This window comes from Sinocyclocheilus rhinocerous, unplaced genomic scaffold (genome assembly GCF_001515625.1).
Source record: "Sinocyclocheilus rhinocerous isolate Xijiao unplaced genomic scaffold, SAMN03320098_v1.1 scaffold1238, whole genome shotgun sequence".
Classification (NCBI taxonomy): Eukaryota; Metazoa; Chordata; class Actinopteri; order Cypriniformes; family Cyprinidae; genus Sinocyclocheilus; species Sinocyclocheilus rhinocerous.
Genome location: NW_015662954.1, coordinates 383,742 through 393,404, shown reverse-complemented (window position 1 = coordinate 393,404; position 9,663 = coordinate 383,742). Strand labels below are relative to the sequence as shown.

General features: G+C 33.0%; 1 protein-coding gene across 4 annotated transcripts in view; it reads right to left on the bottom strand.

The window, feature by feature from the left end:
* Positions 1 to 2,072: 2,072 nt before the first annotated feature.
* rabgap1l (RAB GTPase activating protein 1-like) overlaps positions 2,073 to 9,663 on the bottom strand; it is a 98,559-nt gene continuing 90,968 nt past the window's right edge. For 3 of the 4 annotated variants that reach the window (XM_016538761.1, XM_016538760.1, XM_016538762.1), the window contains 6 exons: positions 7,939 to 8,049; positions 7,763 to 7,867; positions 7,593 to 7,676; positions 5,363 to 5,434; positions 5,086 to 5,283; positions 2,073 to 3,511 (listed from right to left, as the gene is read on the bottom strand). In XM_016538761.1, the coding sequence (XP_016394247.1) occupies positions 3,377 to 3,511; positions 5,086 to 5,283; positions 5,363 to 5,434; positions 7,593 to 7,676; positions 7,763 to 7,867; positions 7,939 to 8,049 (705 nt within the window). In that variant the 3' untranslated portion in view covers positions 2,073 to 3,376. Of the gene's footprint in view, positions 3,512 to 5,085; positions 5,284 to 5,362; positions 5,435 to 7,592; positions 7,677 to 7,762; positions 8,050 to 9,663 lie in introns of those variants that run through there. The other variant, XM_016538763.1, reaches the window with a different exon arrangement.

The window sequence follows — 9,663 nt, the reverse complement described above, 5'->3', positions numbered from 1 at the left end:
GAGACAGACTAGAATGTAGTAGAAAATATGAAAAATATGGGTATGGTCAATAAAGTAATTTGATGTTAATTTATAACAATAATAGTCACATCCGTTAGTTACTTATTGTGTCAATAATTAAGCAACCAAACAGCTAATGTAATAATGAGTTGAGACTAGAATGTAGTAGAAAATATGAAAAATATGGGTATGGTCAATAAAGTAATTTGATGTTAATTTATAACAATAATAGTCACATCCGTTAGTTACTTATTGTGTCAATAATTAAGCAACCAAACAGCTTTAAAATGTAATAATGGAATAGTGAGTGGGTGGTACTAATAATGACAGTAAAAAAAACGGTATTTCTGGGGTGACGAGAAGACCATTTAGGAAACAAGGTTTGTACTGAAATTGTTAACATGCACTGTTAACGGTCTGCTAATAGCTATCACACATTTGACTGACTGAGGTACTGGATTGGGTTTAACGTGCTTGTGATTTTAAGATGATTAGCGAGTAAAGCGGGCTAACCTCACTACAATTTTTGTAAATGTGGACATTTTACAAATAGTTCGTAGGAAAAGAGAACTTAACGTATTCACATTCTTTAGGTTACCACGCTCATAGGCATAATGTCTATGACCACGCTCAACTGACCAGAGGTATGTGTTCAACTATCATGATATTTGATATCTCCAACTCGTAGTCAGTGCAGGGAATATTCTATTTAAAGTTTATATAAAATAGTATTAAATTTTATTTGCACAAAATAACTTTATTCTGAACGTATGTCTTCATTCACTTTTACAGAGTAAAGTCAAATTAGATAAGAGGTGGTGAGCTAATCATAGACTGAAGACTCAGGTAAACAATTAATTAATCTTTTCTGTTTCTTATAGCAGTTTTGTATTGTTTGTAGTGTGATCAACGTTTGCGTAAGTAGTAGACATATTAGGGAAGTAACAGGTAACATTTTAATTATATTTTGTTAAAATGAACCAAATGAACGAAATGACTCGAAAAAAGATTCGTTCATTTTGCTGAACGAGACTCAAAGGTCCGAGTCGGTAAAATGATCCGAGCTTCGAATCACTATTCTCTACAAAGCTTCAGTCCATGGATATAAAGCTTCTGCCTTCCATCAGGCACCACCATGTTGGTCACGTGGAGGGCAATATATATGGGTAATGTGGTTTGAGTTGAGACTAGAATGTAGTAGAAAATATGAAAAATATGGGTATGGTCAATAAAGTAATTTGATGTTAATTTATAACAATAATAGTCACATCCGTTAGTTACTTATTGTGTCAATAATTAAGCAACCAAACAGCTTTAAAATGTAATAATGGAATAGTGAGTGGGTGGTACTAATAATGACAGTAAAAAAAACGGTATTTCTGGGGTGACGAGAAGACCATTTAGGAAACAAGGTTTGTACTGAAATTGTTAACATGCACTGTTAACGGTCTGCTAATAGCTATCACACATTTGACTGACTGAGGTACTGGATTGGGTTTAACGTGCTTGTGATTTTAAGATGATTAGCGAGTAAAGCGGGCTAACCTCACTACAATTTTTGTAAATGTGGACATTTTACAAATAGTTCGTAGGAAAAGAGAACTTAACGTATTCACATTCTTTAGGTTACCACGCTCATAGGCATAATGTCTATGACCACGCTCAACTGACCAGAGGTACCTGTTCAACTATCATGATATTTGATATCTCCAACTCGTAGTCAGTGCAGGGAATATTCTATTTAAAGTTTATATAAAATAGTATTAAATTTTATTTGCACAAAATAACTTTATTCTGAACGTATGTCTTCATTCACTTTTACAGAGTAAAGTCAAATTTGAAGTGGAGCTGCATCGCCTCGGGCGACCCGAGTTCGAGTCCCGATTCGAAGACCCCTTTCTATCTACCCTTGTACTGTCCTAAAAATATAATAAAAAATAAATATATGTAAGTGAAACCGAGCTGTTAATAACGGAACTACCAAAACAACAAAGAAATAATAATAATTACCATTACTGTTTACTGAAATGACAAAAGGTGTGAATCAAATGAATCAGACTTGTAGTCAAACATGGGATCAAGAACCAGATATTTACTGTCAGATAGTTATTAGACAGACGACATCAGCAGGATGGAACAATGAAACTGATGAACCGACAATAAACCAGACGCACAGAAGCCATGTCTTCTGTCCTATAGATTACGATAAAAACACCTGTAACCATCCGTAGAAACCCACAGGACAGCACTATTAGTTTATATTAAACTGACATCTCTTTCTTAATTTGTATAATTAGTTTGGCATCTTGAAATCACAGTTTCAAAAATCAGTGTAAATAAAGCATGTTCACAATATGGCGACTTGTTAGTGTGAATAAGAGCCATGCAGATTATTTCACTCCCCTTTGTGAAATAACACATGAAGGGAAGTTATTAATATGGACATTCTAACAAATAGCAGAAGAAAAAAATGAAACGCAGACTGACTCCACATGGCTTTAAAGTCACAATGATCTCAACAATACATCTGTGCGACCTGGTTTACGTCTTTCCCTAAAAAATAAAAAAAGACATATTGACACGTTCTTGATTTCCGCATGGCATCCGTCACCCAATCGCTCATGTATACCTGTTAAATAACATAAAACAAGCAGTATGTGCGACTTGGCAGGTCAATATTGTGTGGCCACAACGTCAAGGTCTGCGTCATCTGATAAATCATGTGATCTGCTCACAGCGAAACGGATCCCCAAACAGTCTACAGCAATTTAAAACTGCGAAAACGGACAGAGGGAATGCCATGTGATACATGGCCAATTTGTCTGTGCTTTTCGGCATTTGACATTTATAAAGAGCACATTCATATTCAAAATCGTAAAAAATAATGCAACACTTTTCTTTCAGAACTGTACAAGATCAAAATAAAAATCGACATTTAGTTATACACATTTATATGACAAACCTGTTACATTTATTATTTATATATAGAAACACAAAACGATTTTTTTACTTTTAATTGTTAGCAGAATGCAGTATTCCCTCTGAGAAAAAAAAAACCTTTGAATTGGCAGCTAAAGGTCAAAGTTTATGTACTTGCATGCTAGAACTGACTGCAGAAGTGGATAACTGGATGAACATTGATAAATGTAATAATTATCACTGTAGTACTGTTACTGTCCAGTAGATAGCATCACAAGCTAAGGAAATAATAACAGACTGTTAAATGCATGTGGAAGTCCTTCATTAGTCCATGTGAGGGAATACTGCATTGCCATGTTGTGTTGCTAGTAGTGTTTATTAGAGCTTGTTTTCTACTCCACTTGGCCAAGTGGAAAGGTCACGCTCCTGTACCCTTTGGTTAAGCCCTTGGCGAGTCCTACTGGCCCTCTTTGGGTGAGGAGGGTGACTGGTTACTGGCTGAATTCTTGAGGGAGCCCAGTGTTTTACTGAACCAGGAGTTTTTGGCAGCTTGGACCTCAGTCATCAAAACACCCCTCTGATGCTCCAGCTCCTGGTGCAGTACATGAACAAACAACATTAAAGTAACTGTGACATAGCTGTAAAAAGCTTATTAAAATATACAACTCGTTTGCTTGCTAAGATTGTTTGGTAAGATATTACAAGTAGTTCATTAACAAAAATAAAGTCAAATTTTGAGAATAAAGTCTTAACAGTACAAGATTAAAATAGTAGTACTTGGAAAATGTAATACTTTGGAAAAGTCCAAATTATTAAAGTCAAAATTACGAGATTAAAATTAAGCAAATAAAGTAAAAATTATGAGATTAAAGCAAAATTATGTGGACAAAGTCAAAATTTCAAGTCAAGATTTAAATCAAAATTACGTGAATAAATTCAGAAATTTTGATAAAACAAAATAACGTGAACAGTCATAACCTATTGAGATTTAAATCAAAATTGTGTAAATAAAGTCAAAATTATGGGATTAAAGCAAAAATACATGAACAAAGTTACAGCATTCTGAGAATGATGTTAAAATGACAAAATAATGTTAAAATTTCATGAACAACATTTTGAGATTTAAGAAAATGATGCTAATCAAGTTGTAACATGAGTCAAAATGACTTGAGTAAAGTAAAAATTTTGCGATGAAAGCAGAAGTATGTGAATAGGCGTAACACTGAGATTTAAGTCAAAATTACACAAAGTCAAAATTATGTGAACAAAGTCATAACATTCATATAAGTCAAAATTACATAAAGTTATAACATTAGGACGTTAAAGTCAATTATCCAAATAAAGTCAAAAGTTTTAGATCAAAGCACATTCAATACATGAATAAATTTGTAACAAATGTGTCAAAATTATGAGAATAGCCCAAAGTATGAGATACAAGCAAAAGTATGTGAACAAAATTATAACATTATGAGATCTAAGTTAAAATTACAAATAAAGTTACAATTATAAGATTAAAGCAAAAGTATGTGAACAGTCATAACATGAAATTTAAATCAATTTACATTAAAAAAAATTGTAACATTACAAGATAAATAAAAAATAATAAAGTCGTAACACCGCACGATTATAGGAGTAATTTTGCAAAATCAATATTTTTAAAATTTTAATTTCGAGTATAGTCACAGAATTATAAAATTGGAATATTCTGAGGAGTCAAAGAAAAGCAGTATCAAAACAATGCAGTGGAAACACCAAATGTTACAAATAGTTATAACTATTCTCGTAATGTTATGACTGTATTTTTATCACCTAGGATGACTTGAGGGTGAGTAACTTATGGGCTAATTTTCATTTTTGGGTGAACTAACCCTTTAATGTGGCACTAAAATGTAGTAGGATACAGACTATCTATAAAACACTGATTTCAAATATGTTCATTGTAAACTAATATCAGTCAGTGTTTAAGAGCAAATTACTAGTAGCTAGTCACAAATTTCCCTTTAACACTGACCTAACTATAAGCTTAAAAAGCGCAGAATATACTAGTAAGTGTAAACTTTCACAAATGGTTGTTGGTTTCGACCTGCTGCTGATGAGCTGATAATTAGCTGAGTAGCATCTGTAAATCTCCAGCACTATGGTGTTTTATGTGCCGTGACGTCTGACCTGGATCTTGCACTTGGCCTCCACCAGCTGGAGTTTGGTTTGCGCCAGCTCCAGTTCTAGCTCTCGGAGCTGAGCCTTTAGCGAGTCCTTCTCCTCGTCCAGGTCCGTGTCCCGGTTGTCCTGACTCACCGCCGGGATCTGCAGGGGTCCGTCTTTGCTGAACACTTCCCTACAGCGCTCACACGCCATCACTTTAGCCTTGAAGAACAGCAACAACATATGCTGATCGTCACTGCTCAACGTGCCATGTAAAAGTATGCAGAGATTATTTACTCACTTTAACTATATCCAGTTCCTCTTTTGTGGACTCCTGCTGTTTCTCCAGCCTCGTACTTAACTGGGAACATATCTAATGCAAACAGAAAATTAAATTTCAGACCTTATTATACTCTATTCTTCACAATAAATACTCAAAAAAGGTATAAGACTCTGAAGCAGTTACATTAGTATCAGTGAGATATTATTATAGATTTTATAGTTTGAAATTAGTTTATATTTTTTAGTTGGTTTTAGTAATTTTGTTGTGTTTTTCTTTTTTGTTATTTTTTGTGATATACAGAGCCCCGCAAATGACATGCTGAGAAAAATAAGTAGGAAATCGTGCTCACGATTCAATTCGTTCCCTCGGTTTACTCGATTTACTAATTTGTTCCCTTGTTTTACGATTTACTAATTCTTTCCCTCGGTTTACTAAAATGTGCGCACCATTTACTAATTCGTTCCCTTGGTTTACAATTGACTAATTTGTTCCCTTGGTTTATGATTTACTAATTCTTTCCCTCGGTTTACTAAATCATGCGCACAATTTACTAATTCGTTCCCTCGTTTTAAGTAAATTGTGCGCCTGAAATAATTTGTACTACTTCTTGTCTGCATTCTCATAAAGCGATGTAGATGCCTCTCACCTTAAATGATTCCATGCAACGCTGCAAGGCTTTTGAGAATGTCTCTATAACTCATTCACAACTAAAAATAACACCCAATTAAAGTGAAGTGACGTGTGGCCAAGTATGGTGACCCATACTCGGAATTTGTGCTCTGCATTTAACCCATCCACGTGAACCTATCCAAGTTTAACCCATCCAGTAGTGAACACACACCCAGAGCAGGCGCCCGGGGAGCAGTTGGGGGTTCGGTGCCTTGCTCAAGGGTCTCACCTCAGGCGTGGTATTGAAGGTGGAAGAGAGCACTTGTTATTCACTCTCCCCACTGACAATTCCTGCCGGACCTGAGACTCGAACCCGCGACCTTCGGGTTACAAGTCCGACTCTCATTAGGCCAAAAGGTTTATGAGAATGCGGACAATTATTATTTTGTGCGCATAATTTACTTAAAATGAGTGCATTATTATTATTATATTCAGCACACTATTTACTTAAAACAAGCGAACAAATTAGTAAATTGTGCGCACAATTTACGTTTTATCCTCCCTGCATGTCATGTGTAATGTCATGTCTCCGTAGTAATATCTTCGTATAGTTTTACATTTTTATTTCAGTTTAATTTAAGTTATTTTAGAACATTGTTAAACTAAATGAAAATGAGAAATGTTTACTTGGAAACTAGCTGAAATAAAATTATTTTATTTTATAATTTTATTTGATCATTTATTTTATCAAAATGACAAAAATAAAATAAGTAAATAAAATAGCAAAAAAATAAAGAAAAATGACAAGATTAAAGCTAAATTATCCAAAGCCAGATGACATTGAGATTTAAGTCAAAATTATGTGAATACATTTGTAACATCACCGGTTAGTCAAAATCACAAGAATAAATTCATAACATTATGGGATAAGTCAAAATTATCTAAATAAAGTCATAACATTACAAGATTATAGTAGCCATATTTTGAAAATAAAATCTAAATTTTGAGTATAAAGTCACAGAACTACAATTAAGTTACTTTATTTCAAGTAACATTTTTTTATTGTTTAATTTTAGTTAACTACACACTGAAATGGTGTAGAAAAAATTTTCACTCAAAAATTGCAAATAAAATTCACAAATAATTACAAACAGAAATACACTGAATTAAATGTAAAATTAGAAAAACTGAAATAGTATTTTATTGTAAAATTGTATATTGTAAAATTGTATTGTATAATTCAAATTAAATTAGAATAATAATTTGTTTTATTTACAACTATATATATATATATATTGTCATAGAAAAGCATAATTCCGAATCCGAGGACGTGAACAGCTCCGAGTAGTACGTCACGTGTTGTCATCTCGGAATTACGGTAATTACGATATGACGTGAATGCAGCATAACACACTGAATTACACTTGAAATTTGAAAGTGGAAAGACTGAAATAATAATTATGAGATAGTAAATTTGTAAAATGTTCTCCAATTATTTCTGTTTTATTTACAAGTTTGAAAAATATATATATATATATTTTTTTTTTTTACAGTGTAATAATCCTGTCCTGAAGTAAACATGTGGGGTGAATTTCGAGGATTATGAGACTTATGATTTATGTGGGATACTCAGACATACCTGTTTATACTCTGCTATGATGGCTGTGGTCTTCTTGATCTCTAATTCTGCTTTCTCCAGCTCTCTTCTGAACACTTCCTTCAGCTGAAAAGAAAAACTTTATTGTACACGTCCGTAGCAGTGAAATTGATTTGCGTGTCAGAGACATTTTGAGTCCTCAGTCCTTGTACCTGTGCCGTCTCCTCCTCTTGTCTTCTCTTCTCCTCCTCGGTCTCCACCAGGCGTTGTTTAGTGTTGAGCAGTTCTTTGTTTAAAACATCAGCTTTGTCCTCAGCCTGAAAACGCAATGCTTATCAACACACAAGATTGAAACAAAAGCTGAATGTGTTAACTAGTGTAGAAATACCTGGTCCAGGTCGTTCCTCAGCGCTATCTTGCTGGTCACCAGTTCATGGGCGAGATCATCGTTCTCCTGCTCCAGACGCATGCTGGCCTCCTGCAACCGCCGGTTTTCTCTCTGCAGGGACACATAGACAGTTCATTTATGACCTTATGGTGGGGACGTCGTGCAGATTTACTGACGGAGACTGAAAAGACTGGAAGGCTAGCTTTGCACAAGCTACAGACTCAAATTTCCCAAGCACTCACATGTAAGCAAAACAAATGTCTAGATGATAGTGTAAACCGCACCATTTCGCAACACAAATAAAAGCAAAAACTAAAATGTCAAAAATGTTAAAAAATATTCTTTCATTAAATGTTTTACATTTTCTGTCACTTACACTGTGTACTAATCAGGTGTGATTTTTTTTTGTGTCAGCACTGAGAGCATAAAAAAAAAATGTACAAAGAAAGAATAGGGGCGTATTTGTTTTGGTGATTTCAAATATCAACATACGCTCACCCTGCCTTTAAGATAATAATGAAAAAAATTGTAAAAAAAATATAAAAAATAAATTAATATAATATAGGAAATAGAGAATGGTATTAATAGTAAATGAAAATATATACAATTGTCAAATATTTTCTAATTATAAGTAGATAATAAATTAAGATAATAATAACAAATAAAGATAATAGAAAATAGTAAATATAATAAGATTGTAATAATAAAAAATAGATAGGTAATAAATTATTATAATAATAGGAAATAGAGAGTGGTAATAAAAGTAAATAAAAATATATAAATTTGTAAAATACTTTTTAATTATAAATAGATACTAAAATTAAGATAATGATAGAAAATAAAGATAACAATAGAAAATAGCAAAAATAGTAATTGTAATTAAAAAACAGATGACAAATTATTATATATTATTATAGATAACAGCAGAAAAAAAAGCTAACAATAGTACAAATAAATAAACAAAATAATAAATAATTGTTAGAATAATAAAAACTACAGATAGGTAATAAGTTAAATTAATAGCAAATAAAGAAAAATGTCCCAAAATAAAGGTTATAACAGTAATAAAAATAGATAATCTAATATTATAATAAATAATAAATAAAGATACTAGTAAAATGTTTATAACATAAAAGATTATGATAATAATAATAATAATACAGAGAAAATATTAGGAAATAAATAAAAAAATATTAGTCACAAAAATATGCTGTCTGCACCTGCAGAATTTTGCAGAAATGGGATGAAATCATGCATATTTGTATATTAAATATTCAAAACATTTTTTAAATTTGAATTATATAAAAAAAAATATTCCCCACAATTCATAATTTACCAGACAGCCCGCTCCAGCCTGTAAATAAAAGCAGGAAACGCCAAAAAAGCTGCACATTTACTACAAAAAAATGACACTACAGGCGACTAGGAGCCATATGTACAGACACTTGGAGATCACATGCTGATCTAAGACCAGTATTTCACATCCAGTCTTGAGAAACAACAGTGACTCTGCGTTGCCTGATTAGAGAGTAGCCGTTGTCACAGGGAGCCTCACATGACACACATTTCCTTATCAGGAAGAGGAAAGCTGTCATCTGACTTCCATTTACAAACACACACATACACACATCGCTGGTTAGGTTGTGCACAGCAGTTGCTGTAACATGGAAAGGCTCGATCATTTCAAATGAACACACACACATGCAGGCAGAGGTTAATAGCTGA